The 16328-nt window shown below is 44.0% G+C and overlaps 1 protein-coding gene across 1 annotated transcript in view; it reads left to right on the top strand.

The window, feature by feature from the left end:
• Nucleotides 1-13026, top strand: part of ATG14 (autophagy related 14) — a 47316-nt gene extending 34290 nt beyond the window's left edge. The window contains exons 6-10 of the mRNA XM_040333585.1: nt 2086-2315; nt 3972-4089; nt 6197-6287; nt 8524-8609; nt 11940-13026. Of these exons, the coding sequence (XP_040189519.1) occupies nt 2086-2315; nt 3972-4089; nt 6197-6287; nt 8524-8609; nt 11940-12246 (832 nt within the window). The 3' untranslated portion in view covers nt 12247-13026. The remainder of the gene's footprint in view (nt 1-2085; nt 2316-3971; nt 4090-6196; nt 6288-8523; nt 8610-11939) is intronic.
• Nucleotides 13027-16328: the final 3302 nt, after the last annotated feature.

Below are 16328 nucleotides of genomic sequence, written 5' to 3'. Positions count from 1 at the left end.
CTGTACGTTCCATTCTGTGGACGTACATGCGGCAGGCGTTAACCGGTTAAAGTGGTAGTAAACTCCACTTTGTCACTTTTACATAAAGGAAAGCCTATAATAAAGCGTATCTGTAGGTAAAATGAATATCTCCTCAATGTGCACCGTTTAGGAGATATCTGCATGTTTTGCAGCCAGTGTCATCACCGGCACATTGCGCTCTGAATGGATGGCGCACTCGAGTGTGCCATCCATTCCGAGTGCTGTGCCGTGGCTGTAACGCCTGTGCATATGCGTGAGATTTATTCGCAGCTTCACCATGCATTTATTCGGAGTTCTCAAACCCGGAAGGAAGGCCGGGTGAATCGGGCCGGGTAAACATTGAAGCTCTGAGAGCAGTGACCGCTTTTAATATACCAGGATATGGAGACACGGCCAGCAACAAAGACAACTAACCCTTGCTTACTCTTCTAAAAAAAAAAATAGTTTACCTATTGGAGAGATTTCCCTTTCTGTCCTGATGGTGAATGAGGGCAAGTCCCTCAAAATGGACACGGATGGCAAAAACCTCCGAGGCTTTTACCTCTTACCTGCTGAACCCATAATGACATGAAGTGTCATGGTTAATGAGATAAGATAAAGCTATAACATGTAAGCATTTTTTTATACTTGTACTGCATGTACAGGTTGCCCCAAGTGAGAGAACCGCTACAAAAATTTAAGGAAAAAATTGTCAATGTTAGAGGTGAGCTTTCACCCCCCCCCCCCCCCACCAGCTGTCAAATAGTTTGTTCAAAAGAGGATGCAAGGGAAATGTTTGCCAAAATGTAGTATTAGTCCATCACAGGATGTAGCTTATTGACTCTTCACACTCTCATGCAAATATCTTCTGATCTGTATACAGGATTGACACCCAAGAGCGATCGCTGCAGCTCGACATCAATAATTGTGTTTGCTGTATATTTAAACATATGGGGCTGGATTCACGTAGATCGGCGCATCTTTGAGGCAGCATAGCGTACCGTATTTACGCTATGCCGCCGTAAGTCAGAGAGGCAAGTGCTGTATTCACAAAGCACTTACTTGCCTCCTAAGTTACGGCGGCGTAGCATAAATGGGGCCGGCGTAAGCGCGCCTAATTCAAATGAGGATGAGGGGGCATGTTTTATGTAAATGATTGGTGACCCGACGTGATTGACGTTTTTTACGAACGGCGCATGCGCCGTCCATGTACATATCCCAGTGTGCATTTCTCCAAAGTACGCCGCAAGGACGTCATTGGTTTCGACGTGAACGTAAATTACGTCCAGCCCCATTCACGGACGACTTACGCAAACGACGTAAAATTTTCAAATTTCGACGCGGGAACGACGGCCATACTTAACATTGGCTACGCCACCTAGGGGACAGCTTTATCCTTACGCGGCGTATCTTTACTGCGACGGGCAAGCGTACGTTCGTGAATCGGCGTATCTAGTTTACATATTCTACGCCGAAATCAACGGAAGCACCACCTAGCGGCCAGCGGAAAAATTGCACCCTAAGATACGACGGCGCAGGCCGTCGTATCTTAGCTAGGTTTAAGTGTATCTCAGTTTGAGCATACACTTAAACTTACGACGGGCTTAGATTCCGAGTTACGTCGGCGTATCTACTGATAAGCCGGCGTAACTCTTTGTGAATCCAGCCCATGGTTTCTTCCATGTGATAGGCCTGCTTGCTGGCACCCCTGACCCCCCCCCCCCCTTCCTGCCCCCACAGCTGATAAAATGATTATGATAAAAAACCTTCTGCCTTTATAACCACTTTAACAGAAGTCAATGAAGTTGTGTTGAAGTCACCCTAAAGTAGTGCAGGAAAATTTTTCTGAGTCGCACCGATTAGAACTGTTCCATTGCTGTTAATGGGGTGCAACTTTGTCCCATGACAAGTCATGGCCTTGTGAACTGGGGCTTAGTGGCTTGTAAGAAGGGGCAGCAAATATGTGCACTAATGTATATCAGTCCACTGATTGGTTTCAAGGGTTGCCATTGTTATTAAATTCCACCAAGAGCAATTTACAATGTCCATATGTAGCACAGTAATTTTGTCCATCTCTATTCCTAGGGATCCTGCAGACGTGTCATTTGAGAATGACAATGCAATGACCTCTAGCACTGTGAGCAAGCTGGCAGAAGCTAGGAGGACCACCTACCTTTCTGGCAGATGGGTGTGTGATGATCACAATGGAGATACCAGCATTAGCATTGCTGGACCTTGGATCACCCTACCCAACAATGGGGATTATTCTGCTTATTACAACTGGGTAGAGGAGAAGAGGAGTGCACAGGGACCTGGTAATTATATGCCCTTTACTCTGTTGCATGATTTTCATGTCTATATCATTGGCTTGCATAGTGTGTTTTTAGTATGAGTGCATCTAGGTATAGAATGTGACTTAAACCCTGCACTGAACAATGTTTATTACAAAAAAAAAAAAAATGCAACTTCTTCCTTTTACTTTCTTCTCCTCCTCCTCCTCCTCTTCCTCCTCCTCCTTATTACCCTCTCTTGCTCTATTCAACTTCGGTGGGAATGGTTTTACCTATCACTTCAAAATGTGTCTCCACATCTCCTGCAGGCATCATACATCACATCCTTTTTATTGGGTTTCTGTTGTCATAGAAAACTTTCTTAGCTTTGTGTATAAACATGAAGGGGTGACCCAACTCTTAAAGCCAGCTTTATTATATCCATATCCAAGTAATTAGAAGAACAGCATTGTATTGTACTAAGAGTGGCAGATGCTGAACATGTTAGACCGTCTAAACATGGGTAGAAAATTTTCACAAAGGTAAACTTTATTCTTTTACATGCTATTTAATGACTGGCTCTGGCATTTTTTGTACATGGCCACCCTGCTAGCTAGACCTGTTGTTACTGGCATCCTTATCTTGTCATTGACCCAGGAGCTTGGACTGTATAAATATGGACCATGGTGTTACATGCACTACTCCTTTCTTCAGACCTTGCTATACTTTTTTTCACACTTCTTTTGCACCAACAAAATAGTTTGTACAGAACATTTGACGAGAGAACTGCCATTGTGCCCAGCATATCTGAGCAGGAAGGTAGGTCCTGGCCATATATGTTCTCCTTATATTCGGTGAGGACATGTTTACAGACTAAGGATCCTTTCACACGTGCGGACCGTTCGTCCGTTTTTTCATACGTCCGTTTACGGACTGCAATGCTTTCCAATGGGATGGCGTACGTTAGCGGATGAGCATCCGCTAACGTCCGTTAACATCCGTCTCCGTTAAGCTCTGTTTTTTTGAACGGAAGAAAACCCTATTTTTCTTCCGTCAAAAAAACGGAACGGACGAAAAACGGATGTTAGCGGACGATCCGTTTTAACATCCGATCCGCTAACATCTGTTTTTCTTTAAAATATGTAATAAAAATAAAGTTCTAACAAAAAAAAAAAACGGATGAAAAAACGGATCAACTGATGATAAAAAACTGATCTTAAAAACGGTCCGCACGTGTGAAAGGACCCTAAAGGCCCGTACACACGATCGGATTTTCCGACAACAATTGTGTGATGGCAGGGTTTTTGTCGGATAATCTGACCGGTTGTACGCTCTATCGGACAATTGTTGTCGGAATTTCAGCATAAAATCCAATGTACAAACACGCATACTCCAAACCAATGCTAACCATAAGGCAACATTAACAGAAGTTGCCCAAAGGGTGGCGCTAAAGAGCAGAAAAAACATGTTTCGTGAATGTTGGCTGAAAATGTTCTGCCGTCTGTATGCAGAACAAGTTCACGGCCAACACCCTTTGCCCAAAGGATTTGTCCGATGGACAGCCAATCGTGTGCGTGTATAAGGCTTTAGTTTAGCCTCAGTGAAACGTGTTCTGGGTGGAATAAGCAGCAACTAATTGCTTGCTTGTTTGCAGTTCTTGTGTTGTATATAGAAGATGACTTTTTTTTTTTTCTTTCCCAGAGATGGAGCACAATAATCCTGCATACACAATCAGTGCTGCCTTATGCTATGCAACCCAACTGGTCAACACTCTGTCACACATATTAAACGTCAACCTTCCCAGAAAGCTGTATAATAGGCAAGTATGGATAGCACTTCAGAAAGTGGGTGCTCCCGGAGTTCTAAGACCACCTTCAAAATCTCCTCCTTTTTAAATGCAGTCTGCAGCCTTGCGATGAGAGAGATTTCCTGGTACCCTGGTTAGCACTTGGAGGATTCAGAACATGATGATGAACGGTATCCATTTACAGAAGGAGACGCTAATTCTTTACATGCTAAGCATCAGCACCAATTGCGCTGCCCTTCCTCCTCTCTGGTCCATTCACAGAATTTTTCCCAGAATGCAAAGTGATCTGTGATTGGAGGAGAAAGTTACTGACGTTTATACGCCGCCCTCCATTCACAGAACAATCGGAAAGAATACTATGAGATCTGTGAATGGGCGAGAAATGATGAAGGGGAAGGCGAGCAGCGCAGATGCTTTGCAACGGCTGATCTAAACCTCCCCAGTGCTGGTGGAAGATCACCACTGTGGGGGAGTATTCCGTGTTAGCGGAGCGAATATTTCTACAGAAAGCAGGACAAAAGATACGCTTTATAGACGTAGATTATGGCCCGGATTCACGTGGATGTGCGTATCTTTGTGCAGGCGTAACGTATCCTATTTAGGTTACGCCTCCGCAACTTTTACAGGCAAGTGCCGTATTCTCAAAAGAAAGTTGCGGCGGCGTAGCGTAAATAGGCCGGCGTAAGCCCGCCTAATTCAAATGTGATAGATGTGGGCGTGTGTTATGTAAATTTTATGTGACCCCACGTAAATGAAGCTTTTTACGAACGGCGCATGCGCCGTCCGTGAAAGTATTCCAGTGCGCATGCTCCAAATTAACCCGCAAGAAGCCAATGCTTTCGACGTGAACGTAAATGACACCCAGCCCTATTCGCGAACGACGTCCATACTTAACATTGGTATGCCGCATGTACATATAGCTGGGGTAACTTTACGCCGGGAAAAGCCTAACATAAACGGCGTATCTGTACTGCGTCGGCCGGGCGTACGTTTGTGAATTCGCGTATCTAGCTGATTTACATATTTCTAGACGTAAATCGGCGTACACGTCCCTAGCGGCCAGCGTAAATATGCAGTTAAGATCCGACGGACTTACGCCGGTCGGATCTAATACAAATCTATGCGTAACTGATTCTAAGAATCGGGCGCCAAGATACGACAGCTCAGACTCCGAGATACGACGGCGTATCTGGAGATACGCTGTCGTATCTCCTTTGAGAATCTGGGCCTAGGTCTTTTGTGCTGTATCCAAAATTATTACTAACTAGACTTCAGTTTTCACAGAGGTGGGTATATTTTGCTATTCAAGCAAATTGCGGATACGTTTTACCTATTCTTTGGACAGACAGTAGAACTTTTCATATGGAAAATAAGGTGAAGTTTCTCACCAATAAACTACTCCACACCACTGGAGAATTGTCCTTTATAGTGAAGTTGTTCTTTAATCCCTATTGAGAAGCCTCTTCTGTGTTACTCTTGATGGGGGGGGGATGGGCATAGTAAGCCTAGTTTTCAAATTGATAACTGAGCTACAAGATTTCTACTTGGGTCTCATTTTAAACTTGGGTTCAGCCAAAAGAGTTTTTTTTTTTTTTTGGATGGAGTGGGAAAGGATTAGCGCCCCTGTCATCTGTCTTGCTATTCAGGGCTCTGTTTTGAGTTCTTTGAGTCACTTCCTATGATGTCATCAAGGACACGGCAATACAAAGATGGCATGGATTGTAATCTTCCCCTAGTTGTTCAGTACCAAGCTATCCATATGTAAAGTATGACCAAGCTATTGCTATGTTTATATACAATATGAGGACTGGTGGTGATGGTTTTGGCAGTCTGGCGGACAAGATCTGGGATATTTTGGGAACTCTGTTGGGGTGGTCTATAGACATAAAATGTTAAGAACCCCTGCACTAAAAGCGAATGGGATGATATTTATTTCATCTGTTTTTTGTCTTCTAATTGCTGCAAAATGTGTACTTTTTTTTTTAACGGGTATTGATTTACATCAGAATGTAGTTTTATTAATATCTGTAATTGTTCGCTTTGCTATTTTTTTTATTCTAGCCCTCGTAGTGTTTCTCTAATTGACTGAGTACGTCATATATGTGTGTTCAATTTTTAGTGAGTTTTGTGGAGAAAATTTGAGCAGATGGAAGTTTAACCGGGCAGTGAACAAACTGAATTCCAACATCTTATATCTATGTTTTTCTCAGGTATGTATCCGTGTTATAACCTTTTTAGCTGTCAGACAACCCTATTGTGTATCATAGAGGAAGTTGCTGCCCCTTCTCTATGCAAATAGGCTATTTGCAAGGACTACTGGGATACATAATGCCTATCCCAGAAACCCTTGCGAATAGCCTTGTGACTTAATAGCCTAGGCTAATAAGGAGGAGGAAGTAATGAAAGACTACAACATAAAGGTATTTACAAGCAAAAAAATAAATAAAAATTGTCCATTCTGAACACTATGAGATTAGGGCATGCAGCACAGACAAACATAAAAAAAAATGGGTGGAACTCCACTTTAATTAGCTGATGCTCTTGCCTTGTTCTAATGAGGTAAATAAAGGGTATGCACCACTTCAGAGGTGATTAATCCTTTGGGTACCAACATTTTAAAAGAAAATGAGTTGCTCGCTGATACAGGGACTGTAGAGTGTGTTTTGCACATTTACATATTTTTGTGGGTTACAGAAATGAACACTCGCCCTACCCTCATACAGGCTGTAGAGTCACACCCCCCTACCCTCATACGGGCTGTAGAGTCACACCCCCCTACCCTCATACGGGCTGCAGAGTCACTCCCCCTACCCTCATACGGGCTGCAGAGTCACTCCCCCTACCCTCATACGGGCTGCAGAGTCACTCCCCCTACCCTCATACGGGCTGCAGAGTCACTCCCCCTACCCTCATACGGGCTGCAGAGTCACTCCTCCTACCCTCATACGGGCTGCAGAGTCACTCGCCCCTACCCTCATACGGGCTGCAGAGTCACTCGCCCCTACCCTCATACAGGCTGCAGAGTCACTCGCCCCTACCCTCATACAGGCTGCAGAGTCACTCGCCCCTACCCCTCATACAGGCTGCAGAGTCACTCGCCCCTACCCTCATACAGGCTGCAGAGTCACTCGCCCCTACCCTCATACAGGCTGCAGAGTCACTCGCCCCTACCCTCATACAGGCTGCAGAGTCACTCGCCCCTACCCTCATACAGGCTGCAGAGTCACTCGCCCCTACCCTCATACAGGCTGCAGAGTCACTCGCCCCTACCCTCATACAGGCTGCAGAGTCACTCGCCCCTACCCTCATACAGGCTGCAGAGTCACTCGCCCCTACCCTCATACAGGCTGCAGAGTCACTCGCCCCTACCCTCATACAGGCTGCAGAGTCACTCGCCCCTACCCTCATACAGGCTGCAGAGTCACTCGCCCCTACCCTCATACAGGCTGCAGAGTCACTCGCCCCTACCCTCATACAGGCTGCAGAGTCACTCGCCCCTACCCTCATACAGGCTGCAGAGTCACTCGCCCCTACCCTCATACAGGCTGCAGAGTCACTCGCCCCTACCCTCATACAGGCTGCAGAGTCACTCGCCCCTACCCTCATACAGGCTGCAGAGTCACTCGCCCCTACCCTCATACAGGCTGCAGAGTCACTCGCCCCTACCCTCATACAGGCTGCAGAGTCACTCGCCCCTACCCTCATACAGGCTGCAGAGTCACTCGCCCCTACCCTCATACAGGCTGCAGAGTCACTCGCCCCTACCCTCATACAGGCTGCAGAGTCACTCGCCCCTACCCTCATACAGGCTGCAGAGTCACTCGCCCCTACCCTCATACAGGCTGCAGAGTCACTCGCCCTACCCTCATACAGGCTGCAGAGTCACTCCCCCATACCCTCATACAGGCTGCAGAGTCACTCGCCCCTACCCTCATACAGGCTGCAGAGTGGGTCATAGAGGAGGAAACTTCCCCTTCCCCTTGTCACAGGCTGCAGTGTGGGTGGTAGAGGAGGACACTTTCTCCTTTCTCTAACCCCACTGAGAGGGTTTCTTCTGGCTTAGTCAGTCACACACAGGCCACTAACAAGCAAGCAGGAGATGCTGAAATTTGCTAGTATGGTTAGTTCTTCAATTGCCTCAGAGGCACTGGTTGTAAACACTTGTATAGGAAATTAGGATTTTTTTTTTTTATAATGTTTTAAAAGGTAAAACCAAATTAGCAAAGTTGACCAAAAAAGTAGTTTGATTCAAATCTGTTTCCCCTACCTCCTGCTTGTATTCACATTCATGCCCAGGTTATTAGCCCACTTCCTCAGGGGACTTTCATGGGCAGATAGGACTATATTTTGGACTGTGTCGGGATGTCATTTGAAACTTGCACCGCTGTTTGTGTGTGTAATATGTTTTACTATTGTTCACTGATTTGACTCCATATCTCTTTGTAGCATGTGGACTTGGACCTCCTGCACCCACTACATACACTCAGGAACCTCATGTACTTGGTCAGTCCCAATAGTGAAAACCTGGGAAGGTGAGACTAAAGGTTTTTCTTTTTCACATTTTGAAAATGGTTGCTTCTGAGAACGAGGCAGTCGTAGGTTCAGAACAAAACAGTCTGAACTGGAATGAGTGTGTATGTGTTGTGACATGGGGTGGTTGGCTCTCGTGGTAGATTTGTTTTATAGAGTAATGTGAAAAATATACTACATCGCTAATTAAATAATCAATTCCACGTGCACCTAAATAAAAAAACAAATAATATAGCTGCTATCTTGAGTGATACCAAATCCAAACAGTGAAACATATAAAATATAGATGCGCTAATATTACCTTAAAAGGTGATAAAACGTACAAAGAAAACTAATCAGGGAGAACACTCCATAAACTGTGAATTACTAATATGTCCTTAATTAGTGCACAGTGATTAGCAGGATTCCATGCAGGGAAAAAATCACTCTCTTCAGTCTGAATGCTAATCCAGTCCTCCACCGCTGTGATCAGATGATACAGGCACTCACAGACAGGGATTGCATGAAAGAAAAGAGAAAAAACCTCATTGCGCAATATTCGATGACAGATCAAAAAATGTAATCAGAGCATTGACATATGCACTCACGAATCCCCGCTTTCAGTAAAGCATGAAAACGCCACTCAGTATGCTGTTTCCTCAGCTCGATCCGATCGCAGGCTCCTCCCTACGCGTTACGTCACAGGCACGCGACTTACTCATGGGTTCCTACAAGATGTAGGAACCCATGAGTAAGTCGCGTGCCTGTGACGTAACGCGTAGGGAGGAGCCTGCGATCGAATCCGAGTGCATTTTTTGATCTGTCATCGAATATTGCGCAATGAGGTTTTTTCTCTTTTCTTTCATGCAATCCCTGTCTGTGAGTGCCTGTATCATCTGATCACAGCGGTGGAGGGCTGGATTAGCATTCAGATTGAAGAGAGTGATTTTTTCCCTGCATGGAATCCTGCTAATCACTGTGCACTAATTAAGGACATATTAGTAATTCACAGTTTATGGAGTGTTCTCCCTGATTTGTTTTATAGAGTGAGTCCATGGTAGAGAGGAACTATTTTTAAGGGATTAGTAGCCCACTTTTATTAAAACGGCAGAAAGCAAAACAGTCCACTGTAAGTTTTACCATGCAGGGCATCTTCTCCAGCTATAGCAGAATATGAACGCTGGAAAATGCCATGCCACCTGGCTCGTAAGCTCACTCAGCTTCAACTGCAGTACCATGCCATGCTGTATCTGTTACCAGTCTCTCTGCCTGTAATGTCTAGTTCTCCTAGAATATTTGGCTCTCTAGCTTTTTGTCACGGCACACTGCTGCACGGCCCACCTCTGGCTTATGAATTGGGGGTTCTCCTGACTCCTGGAACTGAGATCCTTTGTTGGCTTCTGGCTGGGCCCTCTGACCCCTCGATGAGACCTTCCGTCTATCCCACTGGGATCTGTCTCATTACTTGGAGCCGTGAGCTATCCTCACACCTGAGTATATATGGACCCTGCACTCCTGTGTACTCAGCCAGGTTGCAGCTGTCTAGCAAAACCTGGACACAGGATTGAATGATACTACATCACATTTGGATACTTACACTGCTTATATGTGGGAAAATACATTTAGGTCCCATTAACTAGGGCAGCCAGGGTGAGGGGGGGGGGGGGGAATAGTTTCTGCATTTAGAGGCGGCTAAATACAGCAGCACGCTGTGCTATGGCAACATATAAATGGACTTCAGCTGCCACCAGAGACTCTGCAGAAGTACACAAGGTTTGCATTCAGTGTTGGTCAGATGCTCCATGTACATGTAACTACAAGGATGAGCAGTTATCAGGTGGTGCTGGCTATTGATTGGTGCAGAGTACAGTCTGACAACAGTCACTTTTTGCACATGCTGTGTGCATGCAGCAATATACCTTTAATAGTTTATTAATGAATACAGTGCCTATGTGTCCTTTTTATCTGCCTGGTGTTCTACTATAAAGGGGCTTTAACTATGAAGTATCACTTGACTAATGTGTAAATCAAAAAAAATAAAATAAACTTTTACATTTTCTGACCTATGTGTGTGTATTATAATGGTTTTTTTAGATATATATACACAGTACAGACCAAAAGTTTGGACACACCTTCTCATTCAAAGAGTTTTCTTTATTTTCATGACTATGAAAATTGTAGATTCACACTGAAGGCATCAAAACTATGAATGAACACATGTGGAATTATACATAACAAAAAAATGTGAAACAACAGAAAATATATTTCATTTTCTAGGTTCTTCAAAGTAGCCACCTTTTTTTTTTGATTACTGCTTGGCACACTCTTGGCATTCTCTTGATGAGCTTCAAGAGGTAGTCACCTGGCGCAGCACCCCATCACTCTCCTTCTTGGTCAAATAGCCCTTACACAGGCTGGAGGTGTGTTTGGGGTCATTGTCCTGTTGAACAATAAATGATGGTCCAACTAAACGCAAACCGGATGGAATAGCATGCCGCTGCAAGATGCTGTGGTAGCCATGCTGGTTCAGTATGCCTTCAATTTTGAATAAATCCCCAACAGTGTGACCAGCAAAGCACCCCCACACCATCACACCTCCTCCTCCATGCTTCACGGTGGGAACCAGGCATGTAGAGTCCATCCGTTCACCTTTTCTGCGTCGCACAAAGACACGGGGGTTGGAACCAAAGATCTCAAGTTTGGACTCATCAGACCAAAGCACAGATTTCCACTGGTCTAATGTCCATCCCTTGTGTTCTTTACCCCAAACAAGTCTCTTCTGCTTGTTGCCTTTCTTTAGCAGTGGTTTCCTAGCAGATATTCTACTATGAAGGCCTGATTCACACAGTCTCCTCTTACCAGTTCTAGAGATGTGTCTGCTGCAAAAGGTGGCTACTTTGAAGAACCGAGAATATGAAATATATTTTTAGTTGTTTCACACTTTTTTGTTATGTATAATTCCACATGTGTTTATTCATAGTTTTGATGCCTTCAGTGTGAATCTACAATTTTCATAGTCATGAAAATAAAGAAAACTCTTTGAATGAGAAGGTGTGTCCAAACTTTTGGTCTGTACTGTGTGTGTGTATGTGTATGTGTATGTGTATATATATATATATATATATATATATATATATATATAAATACACACACAATGTTGCATTATTTTAGAAAGCTGTCTAAAAATTAACCTTCTTAAGGGAAACATGTAGGCTGTCATTGCTGATCTCCTAAAAATATCAGTTGTCTGGCTGTATACAGACCCCACTGACTTCCTGGAACAAGTTGTCAGGTCTTATGTAATAACAGATATTATTTTTATTTTATTTTATTTACAATGTGTTCCTCATTAGGTCCGGGCCATTTGAAATTAGTGCAGATCTGGAAGACTCTATGGAATTTGTAGATCCAAGCGGAGCCGGCGAAAGTGATGAGAGTGGAGATGAACACATAACCGATGAAGAGACAGATCTGGGAACGGACTGGGAGAACCTGCCAAGCCCCAAGTTCTGCGATATCCCCTCCCAGCCTCTGGAGATGTTGGACAGTCAGAGTACAATGATGTCTCAACCTATAGCCAGCAGTAGCGCCGGAGGTATGATCTCCTCTGCTGCCGCTTCAGTCACCTCGTGGTTTAAGGCATACACTGGTCATCGTTAACGGGAGGTGGATTGAAAGATTTACCTCTCCTTTTTAACTTTTTACCTTGGCAAGTTAAAGTCTGACATGTACAGAGAACGAATCTCTGCAACTGTGTTTCCTAGCTGTTTGATTTCCTTTTAATAGGGGAAGAACTTTGATCACTCAAATGATTGTGTGGAAATCAATATTGGAGCCTGTGCCCTGTAAGAAGAAATGGTTTCTTTTAGTCGAGAATATATCAACGCTCTGTAACATTTCCCAAGAAAGCAATCTTCCAAATATTGAAACAATTTTTAAAAATTTTGCACTAAAAAAAAAAAAAAAGCTGTTCAGCCAGTTACTTTGTTATATAGTTCTTTTGTGATTTGGACTTAATACATTGGGATTACTCTAGTTTTTGGCTTTGGAATTCTGCATTTGAAATTTGTTGATTGAGGAGCCAGAATTTAACTGATAGGTAACAAATGTATGCAAAAGCTCACCTACCTGCACAGAAAGTTTATGTCGCACTGTGATTACATCACTATCTTATGATAAACTATATTAGGCTGAGGAGGGGCTGCACTGCACAGCTTCACTGGCATGATTATCGAAAAGCTAGCTGTACATGCCAAACCTCAGCTCGGAACAGAAGATGATGAAATCTGTTTAATAATAACATGACGCATACGCGTACAGTTGTAACAAAGTCTGTGAACCTCAAGAAATTTTATATATGAATGGCTTATGGAATGTGATTTTTGTTTCTCTAATTCAATTATTTAAATTGCCTTATTTAAAGCCCAAATTTTACATCCAGTCAAAATTTTACTTTGTTTTATATCAGGGTTTGACAAATTTGCTTGGAATCTAGGAGCCAGCTAAAAAAGTTAGGAGTCAGAAAACGCGCCCGTCCCGCCAAGCGCCCGCATATGTAAACGGTATTCAAACCACACATGTGAGGTATCGCCGCGATCTTTAGAGCGAGAGCAATAATTCTAGCCATAGACCTCCTCTGTAACTCAAAACGTGCAACCTGTAGAATTTCTTAAACATCGCCTATCCTACGAGCGGAGGCAATTTTAAAGCGTGACATGTTGGTTATCAATTTACTCGGCGTAACATTATCTTTCACAATATGAAAAAAAATTGGGATAACTTTACTGTTGTCTTATTTTTTAATTAAAAAAAGTGTATTTTTTCCCAAAAAAAGTGCGCTTGCAACGATCGCCATTTTATTCTCTAGGGCAGGGATATGCAATTAGCGGACCTCCAGCTGTTGCAGAACTACAAGTCCCATGAGGCATAGCAAGACTCTGACAGCCTCAAGCATGACACCAAGAGGCAGAGGCATGATGGGACTTGTAGTTTTGCAACACCTGGAGGTCCGCTAATTGCATATGCCTGCTCTAGGGTGTTAGAATAAAAAATATATATATGTTTGGGGGTTCTAATTAGAGGGAAGAAGATGGCCGTGAAAACAGTGAAGAAAACACATTAGAACTGCTGTTTTACTTGTAATGCCAACAGCCACCACCAGATAGCGCGAGGTCACAGACGTAAGCTTGGGCCTTCACAAGTCTGCAAAGCCGCAGCCTCAATTACCGGCCGTCGTGGGCCCGCCGCACGATGTGGGGGCGCACGGAGACACAGGATCCTGTGCCTCCGTTCGCCCCCACCTCGCCCGCCGTGCGATCGCGGCGGGCCCGCGAGGGCCGGTAATTGAGTCCGCGGCCTTGTAGGCCGCAAAGCCGCGGCCTCAATTTCCGGCGGGCGCCAGGTCCCAATTTCTTGTGGCAATTGTGACCGGGCGCCTGAATATTGTCGAGCCCTGTTTTATATGGTGTTTGAAACATTAGAATCCCTGTTGAGCTTTTACTGTTTTTCCCCTCAATTGAACTTCCCCTCAATTACTGTCACAATAACTGTTTCACCAAGCAGACAATAGGGTAAAATATATATTTTATATAAAGTAGATGAAGCATTGACCCCTTATGTCTTTATTACTTTAATTGTGAGCAAGTTTAAAAAAATGTAATCAAAACATACAGCACTAATCAAATAATAAGCAGGTAAAACAAATCATGATATACATACCGTAAGTCCAAATAGATACCGTATTTATCGGGGTATAGCGCGCTCCCGCGTATAGCGCGCACCCCTAAAGTTGCCCCGAATTCCTGTGGAAAAATGTTTTTTTGTACTTAGTTTTGGTGTCTTGCATGGCGTCCATCGGCGGCCTCGTCGGGTCTGGCGTCCGTCTGCAGCTTCGGGTGTCCTCTTCGTCGGGTCTGGCGTCCGTCTGCAGCTTCGGGTGTCCTCTTCGTCGGGTCCGGCGTCCTTCCCGCTCGTTTTCCGCACCGAGTTTGAATACTGCGCCGACATATACAGAGCGCAGTACACTCGTGTATTGTCGGGCAGGCTCGGCAACTCTCGCGCTGATGTCCTGTATGTCCAGGACGTCAGCGCGAGAGGACCCGAGCCTGCCCGACAATACACGAGTGTACTGAGCTCGGTATATGTCGGCGCAGTATTCAAACTCGGCGCGGGAAAGCCGGGTATCAGCGTATACCGCGCACCCACGATTTTGCCCTGATTTTCAGGGCAAAAAAGTGCGCGGTATACGCCGATAAATACGGTACCTGTTTCTGCATGTGACAATCCCAAAGTGATAAACGAAATCTTCATCAGATTGTAACACCACGGAGATCCGCCACCTTATATTCATTAAAATACGCTTACCAAAGCCAATGGAGTAAAACTTTGCTTGTGTATCTGTATGGTCCCCGCCTGGGATAATGTGCACCTCTGGGTCTGATTTTGCCTTCATGGAAGCCTCATCTTTTACTCAGCCATAAGGCAAGGAGAGCGTCAAAAGAGCCACATACCACGACTACATTTTGTTTTTTTAAATACACCAAATTACTTACAATGTTAAAACATATAAGCGCTTAGCAGACAAAAGCCAGTTGCGGGGCTCGGGCTGCTTCCGGGCCACTTACAAAGGAATGAAGAGTCTATAATTGTTATCATATATGTATTTTAAATGATATAGATAGAATATCAACTAAAAGTCCATAAGAAACACATGATACAAATGTTATTTTACTCACTGAACTGTAACTCAATTTAGAACGTTTGCATCATGTGTTTTTTCTGAGTTGTTGGTTGATTTTCTCTCTCTATCATTTAAAATGCACATATGATAACAATTGTAGACCCTTCATTTCTTTTGTAAGTGGGCAAACTTACAATATCTGCAGGGGATCAAATAATAAACCCCCCCCCGAATGCATATCATGATTTGTGTTAATGTTGATTTGATTAGCGCTGTACTTTTTGATTCGTATGATGTACAATTTATATCTATTGATTTGCAGTTGCTGCACTTTCTCCGAGTGCGGTTTCTCCTCCTCCTTGATTTATAAGTATAAAAGATTTCCATCTAACCCTTGTACTACCATCAACGTATGTCATACATTGGCAGCAGCGAGGGATTGTATGCACACTCCTGGCTGCTACAACAGATGGGAGTGCTTGTATATCTGACTGTTGATTTTCAGATGGAAGTACTTTGGGCCATCAGATTGCTTCCACTGACTCCATAGTACATGGCGATTGGAAGGATTAATCCTAGGGTCAGTATTCTTTACATTTTAACTCTAAACGTATTCTTTAAGTGTTCTTAACCACTTAAGGACCGCCTCCTGCACATATACGGTGGCAGAATGGCACGGCTGGGCACAAGCATATACAGGTACGTCCTCTTTAAGTGCCCAGTCGCGGGTGCACGCCCAATACCCGGTCCGAAGCTCCATGACCGCAGGACCCGATCGCTGCTGGAGTCCCGCGATCGGTCCCCAGAGCTGAAGAACAGGGAGAGCTGTGTCTAAACACGTTTTTATTATGATTTTTTTTTTTTTGTAAACCTATAAAGAAATCTGAGTAGGGTATTTATTAAAACTTTCTATCACATAAGTATTTTATTTCTTTTAAAGTATAATGTAAATATGTATCCAGATGGACACTGATTGATGTAATGCAAATGGAGGGTGCAAAATGTGGTGCCAGCATTTTTTATTTTTTAATTAAAGCTTAAAGTGTTTGTTAATCCAACACTT

This window comes from Rana temporaria, chromosome 13 (genome assembly GCF_905171775.1).
Source record: "Rana temporaria chromosome 13, aRanTem1.1, whole genome shotgun sequence".
Classification (NCBI taxonomy): domain Eukaryota; kingdom Metazoa; phylum Chordata; class Amphibia; order Anura; family Ranidae; genus Rana; species Rana temporaria.
Note: the sequence above shows the minus strand (reverse complement) of the source record. Positions and strands in the feature narration are given on the sequence as shown.